The 15,671-nt window shown below is 46.5% G+C and overlaps 1 protein-coding gene across 1 annotated transcript in view; it reads right to left on the bottom strand.

The window, feature by feature from the left end:
* Nucleotides 1–15,671, bottom strand: part of LOC144175666 (protein crumbs-like) — a gene marked incomplete in the record, with an annotated part of 234,490 nt that overhangs the window by 76,603 nt on the left and 142,216 nt on the right. Inside the window, 2 exon segments of the mRNA XM_077704712.1 lie at nt 620–787; nt 10,619–10,886. Of these exon segments, the coding sequence (XP_077560838.1) occupies nt 620–787; nt 10,619–10,886 (436 nt within the window).

Here is a 15,671-nt window from a genome sequence, read left to right as displayed (position 1 = left end):
TTAAAATTGCAAATGTTGAAGTGTCTTGAAGGTTTCAATGAATAACTTGCTACTAAACCTGGTGTTAAACTTCACGCCAACCATAACTGAACTTTGTTATGACACGGATAAGCATACAATCGTGTCAAGCTTTGCCGGTCACGTGTGCTCGACAGCCAAAAGGCTGTGCGCTTTGGCATTTTTGTAGGGTTGTTTCATACAAAACCAATAGACAAAGGGGCACATTCACAGTGGGAAATTTCAGACAAAAAGACACTTTTTCCAATGAGAGCAAAACGATGCTGCCCAATGAGGATCGCAAATGGAAAAAAAGAGCCATTTGAGCATCGAAATTGTGCCACTTTAGGCTGGATTTGGTGTCCTTTTATGACATTACGGCCCAAGTGTGCACTCTTGAAAAGTAAAATTTAGCACTCCAAGAGACAATTGCCTCTACTTTTCGAAAATGGCAGTTTCAAAAATTTCACCTTTCCTGCCATGAGAAAATGGCTTCACCACACTTCCTTCCACAGTGCGACACAACAGCAGTACGTTACCAATGGGTTAAAGGGAAAGAGTTCACATGGCATCCTGTCCATATATATCAAGCACTGGATGCAACAGCCCCAGCACAACTCACCTGGTCCAGGCAGGTGGCACCATTCATGCAGGGGCCTGAAGCGCACTCGTCAAAGTCGATCTCGCAGTGCTCGCCCAAGTAGCCGGCAGGACAGACGCACTTGTACTCGTTCACCCCGTCCACGCAGGTGGCCCCGTTGCGGCAGGGCTGCGTCAGGCACTCGTTCACCTGCAGCGATCAAGGGCATTTGTAGGCCACAATTGGGCACGTTCTCAGGCGGCGGTTGCCTCCATGCAGCTTTTCCACAGCCAAGGCAAAAACAGATACGGCATGGGTACGCAAGACAACAGCCAGCTACAGTCTCCATCCGTTACAACGAACGCTCTTAATCCGGAAAAAAATGTCCGCTGTATCCAAAGTATGCATTATCTGAACAGGGGGGAAGTGGGAGGTGGGGGGTACATGATCGCGAAGCAGGAACTTTGATTAGTATTGCATATACATTGTTTGTTGTTTCGACAACTTGTTGTTCCTACACGCCTGCAGCATCTCTGCACAGCATTCACGCGGCGGAAAAGAATCGCCTAACGCAGTTTTCGAAGCTTAGCACCGGCACTTGGAAAAGGCCTAGCATATGCGGTCGAGTGCGTAGAGATGCACGCTAAGCTGAGAAAATAAAGCAACAATGTAACCAGTAGCAATGCAATTACTAATCAGCTATAAAAACCAGTCATGGCCAGCAGAATTAGCCAGTCTTTCACCTTTCTCCCAAAGTGGAATGCGTCAGCACCACGACCAACTTTACTTGGACCTGCCCAGTGAGCGCGGCCCCAGCACCGCCATTGCAGGGATAATTTTGGCCGCTCCGAGTGGAGTGGTGCTACTTACGCCCTGTCGCTCCTCGCCGCCGCCGCACGCGCGGGTAAACGCGCATTTGCAAACGCAGCGTGGAATATAAGTTCCGTCTGCCGTATCCAAACCACGAGGTTTCGAACATGAAAAATACAGCTCACTCAGTCTTCTAATTCGAGTTTTTCATTTGAAGGAGCATGATGGTTTACTGTTGCGTACCTTATTGTGGAACTGAAGAAGGTAAGGTGACACGTTTCGTTTCACGAGTTCCCTGTCCCGGACGTTTGAGACAAATACCACCTACATATCGCAGTGCGTTGCCTTTATAGGGCAGCGTACTTCTCATGTTCACACAGAATTTATTGCTGCTTTTTTTGTGTTATCCAGTTCCAGGCACCAAGGCCAGCACACTGAGCCTCATTGCAGGCTTCCTTGTGAGAACCGTCAAGGAACACATTAATTGCTCACTCTGCGTGCAGCGGCTTAAGGCGCCTCGCTCATCTGGACCTGCCACTGTGGGGATCTTCAGTTTGGATGGGGGTGGGCTATCTTATCCGAGGCTTCAGTTCCTGGAATTCGTCTGTGCACTGGAAAGAGCAGCCCAAGCCAGAACTTGTGATATCCTACAAAAAACTGATGGCACTGTTTTTGAAGACGATGCTACCAGCTGCACTGGAAAACAAGCTTTTCAGCCCCGACGGCTCAACGGAGAGTCATACGAGGGCAGTGGTTGAGCTCGTGCTGGAGAAGTTCAGCCGACCTTTTTTCACAAATTTTGCTGCAGAGAAAACGACCAAGCGTGTCAAAGTGAAAAGGATTGGGCAAAAACCAGCCTCCAGAAAAGTGCTGAAGGTGTGACTACTGTGCTGCATTGTTCAAGTGAAGTGTAGAATGGTGAACGAAAATGAACTCTTGACAAAAATGCCAAAGTGAAAAAGATTGTCCGATGCCAGCGTTCATTAAGATTCTGAAAACCTCACTACAGTGTGGCATTGTGTGCCTAAAGCGTCGCATTGTGTATGTAAATAAAATTAGCATGTAAATAAAATTAAAATTACATCGTTGTTGAGTTAGTAGTGTAGCAGGTCATTGTAGCACTTCACTTGCACTCGCAATAAAGAATTTGATTTATTTGCAAAGACGGGGCCAAATCACCTTCGCTTATTAGTGCATGTACGACCGTAACTGGCATTTTCGGTGCTTGAATTGGCATTTCCTTTTCGCAGCATAGAAAATTCCTTTGCAACCTTATAGCAAGGAAAAACTGCTCCACTTTGAGGAATTTCAACAGAAAGATTCAATTTTGTTGTATTTACTATGACAAAGAGAGTTCCTGGGAAGCTTTTATGACGTAACTAGGTAAGTTTGGTTTATGCCATGATGATGATGATGATGATTTAGGGTTTTATGGCGCAAGGCCGACGAGGGCAAAGAGCGCCATGACAATGGTGATACGCTATAAAGCGATATTAAGATGGAATCTAAAAAATCCACTAGATTAAAATTAAATTATGGAAGTTGGTGTATAGGGCCATAATTAAAAGTAAGAAATATTGGTATGCAAGTTAAAAAACCCCACAATACCGCCATTGTTTTGTGGCGGAACATGAGGACAAGTGAGATCATGGGGAGTATGTTATGTACTTAAAGAAGTCAACATCGGCAAGGTAATTAAAGACTCTTCTGTAAGAAAACATGGGACTATCTGATAAAAATAATGAAGGGTGCAAGGGTATGCAATGAGTGTATATTTCATGAAAGTGACGTTTTCTTTCTATGTTGCACATCTCGCATTCAACAAGCACATGAAGAACTGAGAGCTGCCCCCCACACCGATGACAGTGTGGCTTGTTTGCGTCTGTTAAAAGGTATGAGTGTGTGATGTGTGTGTGGCCAATTCTCAATCTGCATAGGGCTACCTCCACAAATCTGTCATGTTTTTCAGCAGGGGGCTTTTCTATTTTGGGTTTAATGACATGTAGTTTATTCTCTGCTTCTCTGTCCCATTGTTGCTGCCAGTGGTCCCGCAGCTTCCTTTTTACAAAATGTTTCAGATCTTGATATGGGACCTTGTTTATGTCTATGCTGCTTCGAAGGGCGGCAGCTGCAGCACTACGGTCAGCAGCTTCATTTCCAGGAATGCCGCAGTGGCCAGGAACCCAGCAGACTGTGACAACGAGTTTCAGGCCATAAGGAGAGTGGAGAGCTCTTAAAACACAATTAAAAGTAGGGTTTCTACTGACCTTCCCAGATGAAAGATTTGAGACGACACTGAGAGAATCTGTGTATATAACTGACTTCTTAACTTTGTTTCGAAGAATGTGGTTCAAAGCCAGTAGAATACCGTGTGCCTCTGCAGTGAATATACTTGTGTTCCTGTTCATTGTTTTGGATATATTAAGTAGGGGGCCATTTGCAGCACAGGATACGGTTGTGGTAGTTTTTGAAGCATCCGTGTAAAATTCAGCTGCCTTGTATTTGTCACGGAGGAACAGAAAATGCTGAGTGATGACAAAGTTTGGTACATTTTTCTTTTGAATTTCTCTAAAGGACATGTCACAGTGAATTGGGAAAGTGTCCCACGGAGCGACCAAATCATAAACTGAGGTACAGTATACATCAGTGAGAGGAACTTGGAACTCGCTGACGAGGTGTGAAACTGCCAGCGGGAAAGGTGGAGCTATGGATGGTCGGTTTTCAAAGAGATGATCAGTTGTGTTATTTTTCATTATGGTATTCAGAGGGTGTTCCGTCAAAGAAGTCATCTTTGCGGCGTACATCAGAGCAGTGTAGGCGCGCTGGTACCCTAGAGACCACTGGTTTGATTTGACATAAAGGGATGGAATAGGACTTGTTCGATATGCCCCTGTGGCCAAGCGAAGCCCCAAGTTGTATACTGGGTCCAACATTTTGAGTGCTGTTTTGGTTGCAGACTGGTACACAATGCAGGCGTAGTCTATTCTTGACCTAATAACACTATTAAGAAGTGCTAGCAGACATTTTGTATCCGTACCCCAGGACTGATGAGATAGTACCTTTAAAATGTTCATTGTTTTAAGGCATTTTACTTTTAGTAATTTAATGTGTGGTATGAATGTGAGCTTGTGGTCGAGCAAAATACCTAGAAACCTGTGTTCCATTTTCACTGGTATGGGCTGACCTCCTAACGTGATACAAGGAAGAGGTTGTACACTGCGTGTCCTAGAAAAGACAACAACAGCACTTTTATCAGCGTTAAACTTAAAACCATTTCTTTCAGCCCATGTAACCAGCCTGTTGACACTTAATTGGATTTGACGTTCACATATCGACAGATTACAGGATTTAAAGCTAACTTGGATATCGTCAACGTAGGCAGAGTATGAAACAGTCCGAGGCAGCACAGTTTTAAGAGAACTCATTTTAACAATGAACAGTGCACAGCTCAGCACTCCTCCCTGGGGTACGCCATTTTCTTGAACAAATGTTCTAGACAGGGCAGTCCCCACACGGACACGAAATGTGCAATCAGACAAATAGTCTTGAATAACATTGAGTATATTGCCACTAAGGCCAAACGACTGCAAGTCCAATAGAATGCCATATCGCCATGTTCTATCGTAGGCTTTCTCCATATCAAAGAATACAGAGAAGCAGTGCTGTTTATGGACAAAAGCGTCTTTAACATACGATTCAAACGCAACCAGATTGTCTGTAGTTGATCTCCCAGACCTAAACCCTGCCTGATTTTTGTCTAGGACACCATGAAACTCCAGAAAGTAAAAAGGTCGCCGGTTTATCATTTTTTCCAGGAGCTTACACAAACAGCTGGTCAGGGCAATAGGCCTGTAACTAGCAGCAAAGGATGGTTCTTTCCCCTCTTTTAGAAGAGGTACAACGATTGCCTCTTTCCATGCTTTTGGAAAGTGGCCTTTCTGCCATATTTTGTTAAAGAGAGAGAGTATTGTGTAAAGTGTGTCAATGTGTAAGTGCCTGATCATCTCATAGCTGATTCTGTCAGCTCCAGGGGCTGACTTACCACATGTGGACAACGCAGTAATTAGTTCGGGCATCGTAAATGGGGCATTGTATCCTTCATTTGAGCGTTGGTTCACACAAAGGGGCTGGCGCTCAGCTGCTTTCTTGTGCTGTAAAAATGTTTGTGTAATGAGAGGAACTGAATACGTGTTCAAAATGTTTGCCGAGAGCATCTGCTTGGTCTTTTATTGTGTTACCCGCACTATTTACAAGGGGAGTAGGGTTGGTCTTGTAGCCTTTTAGTTTCTTTATCCTAGTCCATACTTTGCGAGAGTCTGTGTAAAAGTTTATAGACGATATAAACCTTATCCAACTTTCGTTTTTTGCTAAGCGCCGTGTCCGCTTCCCTTTGGCTTTTGCCCGTTTAAACTTAAGCAGGTTGTCTGCCGTAGGATAGCGGCGTAAGAGTGCCCATGCTTTATTCTGTTCGGAACGTGCACACTTGCACTCCTCATTCCACCATGGTCTAGGTCTGGGGAGGGTTTTAGGAGTGGTCTCTGGAATGCTCTTTTGAGCACAGTCAAGAATATGGGCCGTGATAAGTGAGCTGGCTGCTTCAACATCTAAGTGACTTATTAGCGAAGGGGTTAGTCTGGAAAGTTCTTTGAATGTTTTCCAGTCAGCTGCATGTTGTTTAAAAATTCGAGGCGAATCGGTGTCTTGGGAGTTATTGCTTATAGCTAGTAGTTTCACGGGGAAATGGTCGCTGCCGTAGGGGTTGTTAATTACTTTCCACTCACAGGTGGGCAGTAAAATTGCGGAGCCAATTGCCAGGTCTATTGCAGAATATGTGTTGTGGGCCGTGTTGTAGTATGTTGGATGTTTCTTATTAAAGATGCAACTGCCGGATGAAGTGATGAACTTTTCAATTAGCTGCCCTCGCGCATCAGCTCGCGCAGATCCCCAGAGAGGGTTGTGGGCATTAAAATCCCCAATAATTAAGTAGGGTTCAGGTAGCTCATTGGTGAGGTTTTCGAATTCGACGCTGGATAAACAATAGTCCGGTGGAATGTAAAGAGAACACACTGTTATTAGTCTATCAAAAATTATGGCTCTAACGGCAACTGCTTCAAGTGAAGTTTGTAGCTGCAGGTGTTGACAAGCAACAGATTTTTGTACTATTATTGCCACACCACCAGACGGATGGTGGTAGTTCAGTCTGTCTTTATGAAATATAGTGTATTGTGTTAAAAAGTTTGTCTGAGATGGGCGTAGGTGTGTTTCTTGGAGGCACAGTATGTTTGGTTTGTGATTTGAGAGTATATCATATATATCGTCAAGGTTGTTCAACAGCCCCCTACAATTCCACTGGATAACACTTTCAGCAGCCATAAATACCAAGAGAAGAGATATACAGACCATGAGATGTTCTTTTTCCATTAAAAGGGTCATTAGTGAGGGAGTTCTGTTTTTGGGGCCCTTTGAGTAGTTTACCTAGGTCGCCGAGTTAGTTCCCGGTGAAGTGATCTTGGACGACTTCGGTTTGTTTGATTTACCCCGACCAGCGGAACTGCGGCGCTCCTGTTGTGTTTCAGAAGCAGGTGTGCTTGGAGAGACATCCATGGCCTCATCCAAGGTTTCTGAAGGAGAAGTGTCAGTGGAGACACTGTTTGTGCTAGAGGCCGCAGCCACAGCACTGGACATTGCTGCAACAGCAGTGACCGCAGGAGCAGCCTTCTGCTGTTTTGCAGATGCCCGGGATGGAGCCCGATCATCACTCATCTGGACTGAGCTCGTGCTTGAGGCCTTATGCACAGCCCCAGAGCTCGTGCTGGAGACCTCAGGCGCAGCACAGGTGGTCGCGCTGGAAGCCTTAGGCACAGCACTAGAGGAGGGTGTAGCAGCAGAAGCCACGGGAGCAACTATCTGCTGCTGAGCGGGGGGCTGTGGCGGGACCAGGTTGCACTGGGTGCCCGCATCCACCAGACGACGCTCCACCCCCCGGCGAGCAGCGTCTGCGTAACTTCTGCCTGAAAGCAGGGCATGCTTCAGGCGTGCTTGTGCAAAGGTTAGGTTTTCAGTGACTTTGAGTTGAATTATTTCTTTTTCCTTTTTGAATGCGGGACATGCACGTGAATACGCAGCGTGTGGTTCCCCACAGTTTGGACATTTCACTTGTTCTTTTTTGCAGTAATCGCTGGTGTGGTCAGCACGTGCACAGTGAGCACAGGTGGGTCGGCCACGACAAGACTGAGTTCCGTGGCCATACTTCTGGCACTTGAAACACCTTCGAGGACGAGGTATGTAGGGGCGTACTGGACAGGATATGAAGGCAGCATGGACGGATTCAGGAAGCGTTGGACGGTTGAAAGTCAGAACAACATGCTTAGTTCGAATTTCCTCACCTGCGCGACGCATGGTGATTCGCCGCACAGCCGTGACGCCCTGGTCCCTCAGTCCTTCAAGCAAATCCTCATCTGTCTCGTGAAGCAGTTCCCTCTCAGAGATCACACCTTGCGTTGTATTCAGGCTACGATGTGGTGTGACCGTTACTTTGAGTTCAGCCAGGGTGTTCTGTTTTAGTAGGTTCTGACTTTGGTTTTTTCGTTGCACCTCTACCAGCAGATCACCAGAGGCTAGTTTCTTAGCTTGATAATCCCGGCCGACAATGCTTTCAAGGCACTTTGCAATGAGGAAGACGGATTTTTTAGCGAGTGGTGCACTTTCGTCTTCAGAGTGGATAACCAGGTACTTTGTGAAAGTTTCACCTTGGGAGACTGGTTTCAGTTGTGTTACCTCGGTGTGGCCCCTTTTAGAAGGCCGATCAGTTTTTTTGGGGGGGATAGAAAAAGCCATATGAGCATGGAATCAATTCGGCGGCAGAGCCGGTCGCCCACCACCGAGCCCAACAAGGGAACGTGACGTTAAAGTACACGCTAACCGTTACCCTGCCGCTATAACCCTATACTTGGTACCAAGGTTGATATCCTTGCACACGGTTAACCCTTGCCGCCAGGAAAAATGTAGAAATCAGGAAGGAAGGAGATGACAGGACAGGGGTAGGAGAGGAGATAGGAAAGTGAAAGAGTGGAAAGAAAGAGAGGAAATGGCGACTGGCTGATTCCCCCCGGGCGGGTCAGACCGGGGGTACCGTCTGCGAGAAGCGGGGGCCAAAGTGGAGTGTTGCCGCTGCTGGGGAGCCATAAAGGTCCAAAACAACCCCAACTTTGGCTCAGCCACCAGGTTCCCCTTTTCCCCGGACACGGCAAAGCCACGCACAGCCGGGACGTGGGTGGGTCCAACCCACATGTGCTCGGGTCCGTGGTGTTGCAAGACACCAAGTGCCTACGGCAGTAGGCACCCCTGCGGAGCTCAGGACCATGGTGGCGCTACTCACCAAAACACCTTGAGTACACAAGGTGCCTCCTGCGGGGGGTTTATGCTATGAACTTCTCCACGTACATCATATTCGGGAATAGCCACCCCCTGCGAGTATTAACCGGTACAGTTTGGTTAGCTAGCCAGTTGCGTTGTCAGCACGTGAGGTAATGTTATTCCTTTTTTCCATCACTCATATGAGACCACGAAGCTAAATGCGTCGCGTTCACTGCAGCCCATCTCACAACGGGAACGCTAGTCAAGAGGCCCCGCACCTCCTTAATACGCTTAATAAGGAAAAAATACATTCGTTCAGGTATGGTCATCGTAAAACTGCTACTTATTCATTTGGAATTACCGAAATCAATTAACTGTAGTGTGATTAAACACGAATTCCCGCGTGAGATGGCTGCTATTAGCGCTCGAGCACGCACTCCCAGCGTAGCCGCCGCTCGGCGCAACAGGGCGTAAAAGCGCCCCTAGCGGCCGGGCGCGAAACGAGACTCGGCGCAAGCGCTCCCATAGAGCGCCGCTGGCTGGGCAGGTCCGAAGTAAAGTTGGTCGTTGTTAGCAGCACACGCTAGAACCAGCAGAGACCGGCTTCGCAAACTGGGCGTCTGTAGCGCGAGCTGTCTTGTGCTCCCCTTTTGAGGCGCAAACGCACGTGAACTGTTTTCTTGGTATTTTTTTGCAAGCACCACGCGCAAGCCTGGACGACGCCAGGCACTTCTTGTGAGGCGCATGCTCACAAGTTCCGTAAATGGCAGGAATAACTATGATCTGGGGTTTTCTGATGACGCCGCACACCTCACCCATTATGGCCAGCAATAACAGCTCCACTGTTAAAAAAAGTAATCTCCTATAACACTAGAATTTAAGCCAGTTTCCATGGGGGGGAGAAAGGAAGCTGTAGTTCCACCCAGCTGATGCACCCCACAGAAGTACAGAAGCATTGTAGCTGCACGAGTTCTCAGTCAGCCCTGAACTAATACCAATCAAATCAGCCATGCACACAAAGATCAAGTTCTACGCCAATAAATAATAAAAACTCAACTTCACATCCTATGATCAGAATGTACAGCAATTTCCAGCTACTGTGGCTCATTACGTGACTAGCAAAGGTAGTGTGGCTATTTTTTCAATGCTAGCTATTTTTTCATCTCACCCTCGAAAGCAAAAACTGTATATTTTAGTTTTGTACTCAGCGTTTGCTACACTATTGCTAAGCATCATTACTGCATTCCCACTGCATTTAGGCACAGTAACTGGAGCCAACTCCAGATGTTCATTGTAGCCATCAGGAAGTTATAGCTCTGGATCTCTGGAAGCCGTCCCATCATTACATTTTGTTGTTTTGCCAAAGACTGTGGCGCTAGTTCTTTTAGAAAAACTGCAACTTTCTTCAATCCCATTTGCAATGCTGAGACAATCCTGGGCCCAGCAGTGACCTTTGTTTTGCTATATTTAACTGATGAGCGCAGGCCACATGTATTGTCACAGGGACAATGAGACAATACACAGACATATCTGCATACAGATGAGAAGCAGTCAATTTTCTTGCCCTCCCATGCATATACAGGGCATGTCGGCACCACCCCTCTTGGGAATAACTTTATGGGCGATCATTCCAATTGATGCAGTGGAGGGAGGGGGAGGGGGGGGGGGGGGGTCCGCACTGGCAGTGCGATTCCAGTTATGTGACAAATTTGCGCTGACAAACTGAATCCACAGCACACTTCCCTCCACTCCTCCAGCTTCCTCGCCACTCTCTCGTCTATTCTTGCGTTGGCTTCGCGCAAACGACACCGCCAGGTTAATACGAAACAATAGCGCTACTACTGCTTGTGCAAAATGTGGGAAAGGAAGCCTCACCTCAATGTGACAGTGCCTGCCCGTGAAGCCTGGCAGGCAGAAGCACTGATAGCCGCCCAGCTTGTTCTGGCAGAAGGCGCCGTTCTGGCACAGGTGCACGGCGCACTCGTCCACGTCCTGCTCACACCGGGGGCCCTGGTAGCCGGGGGGGCAGACACAGAGAAAGGACCCCACTTCTTCCCCTTCCCGGCAGGTGGCTCCCGGCAGGCACGGGTTGGGCTGACAGCGCCGCCCGCCAGTGATGCCGCACCCGTGCGGGTCTGGACACCTGCACACGTGACGGCACAGGTTAGAAGGAGGCTCCCTGGAATGAACACACTGCTCTGACAAAAAGCAGCAAACTCTCCAGTGGGCTCATCAGTAGGGGTGTGCAAATGCCGAATAGTAACTTTCGAATCGAATATCGAATTGAATTCGGACAAAAAAGCCGAATATCGAATCAAATATCGCCTATCTTTTTTTTTTTTTACAGGCCTCGATTTTTTTATAGGTTTTTGTGCAAAAGCAGATGCTACTTTGCATGTTCGGGAGACACGATGCTCTTTTTTAACCCGGAGAATGCCCTCTTCAACTCGCATCGGCGGTACTCCAGGAATCCTGAGCGAGCACAATACAAATTAAAAAAAAAAAAAAAAAGCACGACTTGTACTGGAGTTGTTGTACTGCAATCATACGCAACGACTATACAGCGCCTCGCAACTCAGAGGCGAGCACTTTGCAGGCATGAACAATAGGACGCGAAAACACGGCACAACCACAATCATGGACCATGATGAGGCACTTCTTCCGGAGCACATGGGCAGCGTGAAGTGTGAATGATATGTAGCGGAAGGAAAGCTCACACTAGTCGCCATGGACAAGCCTGCGCTGTCCACTGTGGTCTAAAAAACAACTAAATGCACAGTAACCATACACCAACTGCATTAAAAACAGCCAAAACCGCTTTTCATTTTAAATTAACGGAAGCGCTGTCAAAACGGCGGTGGTCTTTACTGGAAGCTGCCCTAACATGTATATATCCGGTCGCAGAATTCAAAATGGCGGCCAGAGTCCACGGTGACAGCTCGAAAAAAAAAAAGATTTTATCAACGCAATCACAGATTACTCCGTGCAGCGGGATAAAATTTAGGGCCTCTGCAAGGTGCGCTCGTCGAAAGCATGATTTGGAACAGTGTAGCAGCAGTGTATTAGCATTCGCCGACGTCTCCCGCTTTCGCAAAGCCAGGGAACATTCGGAAACTCCACTCAACTATTCGAAAAATCGAATAGCAGATAGTCGATTCATGAATCGAATTATTCGCGGAGGCGCAATTCGAGTATTCGCACACCCCTACTTATCAGGATGCTGTTCCTTGCTTTCCTTTCATCAACGCCTCAATGCCTGATCAAGCTTACAGTTGCATCAACTGTAGCATTTAAGACGGTGCGCAATAAATACGAGAAGGTGGATGCAGAATGTCTAGCACAAGAAAGCAAGTTCTCCAAGAGAGACTGGCGATCCACCAAGATATAGCAGTACGAAAGTGTCCCTAATGACCAGCAGAATCAGGCATGATGAATGTCTGTCTCTCTCCCTGCAAGCACGAACATCCTGATCGCCTGCTACTGGGCCCCCGACTGTGACCGTTCTTTCATTGAGGATATTTCCTGTGTCGTCCTCGATTTGGTTACCCGCTTCCCACGGGCAAACTTAATACTTTGCGGAGATCTTAATTTCCCTTATACTGACTGGACTAATTTCACGGCCCACACACAGCAGTCTAGGGACTTCTTAGAATTTGCCCTTCTTTATAATTTTACACAATCAGTCAATGAACCAACTAGAGGTATAAATACACTTGACCTTATCCCCACTTCAAACCCGGAACTTATCCAATCTGTGTCGTGTGCTAACGGCCTAAGCGATCATAGCATTGTACTGTTCAACATTTGGAGTCGCATACCTAGGCGCCAACCTCTTAAGTACATCTGTGACTACAATAAAGCTGACTTCTCTCTTATTAACGAAGAACTTGAACAATTCTACCCCCAATTCAACCAGAGTGCGTTTACCAGATCGGTGAATGAAACCTGGCTGTTGTTTAAAAATAAAATCTTAGCCCTAGTTGACCGCCACGTCCCCCTCGTCTGAATTCACAGTGATGCGGATAGGCCCTGGTATTCTAATACCATAAGAAAATTATCACATAAAAAAAAACGCCTCTTCCGGGCGGCAAAGAAATCTCCCTCTCCCTTAAAATGGGAAAAATATCTTGACAGCCTACACGAATACACTGCAATGCTCAGGCGCTCCAAAAAAAAATACTTCCACAATGACCTTTTGGATATCCTACGCACAAAACCGAATAAGTTTTGGAGATTACTTGGCACGAAAAATGCCCACTCTAACAGCATCCCTATCATTGACTCGGACGGCTCGCCAACCCCGCGGGATCAGTGTCCTAATGTCCTTAACTCCTATTTCTCATCTGTATTCACTTGTGAACCTAGCCACGATACCCCCACTTTACGACGCTCGGACTATAGCAAGATACTTCCAATTGAAGTAACTACAGAGGGTATCATAAAACTCCTCAGCAACCTGCAGTCCTCTAGTGCTCCCGGTTCAGACAATATTCCAGCAAAGATAATAAAGGCTACCAACACAGCATCGAGCCGCTTTCTCCAAATTATTTTCAGTCCATTTCTGAAGGCACCATTCCGGACGATTGGAAACTGAGCAATGTTACACCAGTCTTCAAATCCGGCCATAAATCCGACCCATCCAACTATCGCCCCATCGCGCTAACCTGCATCGCATGCAAGCTACAAGAGCACAAAATTTATTCCCATACCGCCGCTCACCTGGACCATAACAATTTCTTCTTTCACAACCAGCACGGGTTCCGCCGGGGTTTCTCATGCGAAACCCAGCTTTTCCAGCTCACTACAGACCTTAACCTCAATCTAGATTCTTTTTTTCAGACAGATGTCATCTTTATTGACTTTTCCAAAGCTTTCGACCGTGTCCCTCACCAAATACTCATTAGTAAACTGTCGTGCCTTTGCCTGCACCCACTGATATTATCCTGGATTAGATGCTTTCAGATCGCTCCCAGTTCACCACCGTCGCCGGATGTCAGTCACGCACAACCACGCAAGGCTCAGTCCTCGGCCCTCTTTTATTTTTAGTCTACATTAATGATTTACCGTCAGGCATCTCCTCCTCCATCCGGCTTTTTGCAGACGACTTCTGTACAGGAAAATTTCTAGTAAAAATGATCAGCTCCTTCTCCAAAACGACCTAACCCACTTAGAAAACTAGTGCTCGCTATGGATGATGCAACTAAACGTTTCAAAATGTAAATTTACGCACGTCACCCGCAAACACTCTCCAAAAACTTGCAACCGATGCCTCTAAGATCCTCGGGTACATCCGAAGATCGCTATTATGCTCACCTGCTTGAGGCCGCCAATTGGCATACACTACCTTTGTACGCGCAAAGCTTGATTACGCTTCAGCAATTTGGAACCCCCATCAAACTTATTTGATAAATTATTTTGAGTCTATTAAAAATCATGCAGCCCGTTTTATTTCTTCGACATACGGCTTTCCTTCGAGCATCTCGGTTATAAAGTCGTCCCTCGGTCTCCCCACACTTGTTTCTAGGCGAAAAATAGCAAGGCTCTGTCTTTTTCATGACCTATATTTTCATGAACTATAAGGACACTTTCTACCCCCCTCCCAATGGCACGCGGAGCATGGTATGGTCCTCTTGAAGAAGGGACCAATGAGAGATTGTGCAGCCGCATGACGTAGCCGGTTGGGCTTGGCCAACTTGGATCCCACCCAGATCGCGCTCTCTCCACCGGCTCGTGCGCTTCGGTCGGTCCGAGACCACCAGCTGTTGACGACGGGTTCGTACGATCCACGGCGGAGTGGCAACGCGTTCGAAACAGCAGACGCTTTTTGTATTGTAAGCAGTACATTTCAGCCGGGGGAATATTACGAACTCAAATCACACCGAAATTCAAACCAACCATGATCGTATCATCACGGTTTTACTGTATTCAACATTTTAGTCACCATTCATTCAAAACAAAATCTGCATTCATGGTTACATAGAAAAGCTATACACCTTTTGGATCCTTGCTGCTTTTGAAAAAATTGTGTTCGTTCAGGTCCAGTAGTAACACATATCCAAGTAATCGATGAACAAATCATCATATACAAGCTCTGTAAGAGCATGGATGAAAAGATAAAAAAGACCTGGACAGGACAGACCAACCAAAAAAAGAAATTATACTTTGAACTGTATAGTTTTAGTACACTGCACTAAGCAATTGTTTAGCAACTCCTTTGAAGGATTTATATGAGCTCCATTCAGTTTCTTTCTTCCAGGTTGATCAAGATTTCATGGCCCTGTCCCCATGAATTATTGTCTCCTTCCTTGTGAACAAAGACAGGTAGTAATGTGTTCCCAAATAACCGACAGTCATTGCAAGTTAAGCTAGAAGTAAAATACAGTGTACACCACTTATAATCTTAACCGGTTATAGTGCAGGACCAAATATAATGCGGGATTCTGTGACCACCGGTTCTCCTCTCAGAGAGCTTAGTGAAGAAGCATAGTACTTAGAATGCGGCTGCCTGAAGCACAATTTTTACATTTATGGTGCGGTTTTTTGGCGGGCCCACTGATTGACCGCCGCTTCGCACCATTGTAGGGTCACGAGAAAGAAAAAAAAAAGGAAAAAAAAGAAAAAGAAAAAGAAAAGAAAAAAAAAAGACAGAATCCGCCATCTGACGCAGTGCGCACTCCCTGCTCTCCTCTAACTTTAACACACAAAAGAAAAACATATGCATACTTCAGTTTGCGTATTCCGTTCGTACTCACGTGATACCCACAACTGCCCTTGCTTACCACAGCTCGGAAGATAGCTAGCTCAATCAATTTTTTATATAAAACTCAAACCCTACAATGACATGGAGCCATGTTAGAATGGGCACACATACAGTAAAACGTTGTTTTAAGCGACACTGTTACAAGAGACACTTGGTTATAAGAGGCAT

Source organism: Haemaphysalis longicornis, unplaced genomic scaffold (assembly GCF_048455015.1).
Source record: "Haemaphysalis longicornis isolate Haplotype H1 unplaced genomic scaffold, Haemaphysalis longicornis Haplotype H1 scaffold_1, whole genome shotgun sequence".
NCBI lineage: Eukaryota > Metazoa > Arthropoda > Arachnida > Ixodida > Ixodidae > Haemaphysalis > Haemaphysalis longicornis.
Note: the sequence above shows the minus strand (reverse complement) of the source record. Positions and strands in the feature narration are given on the sequence as shown.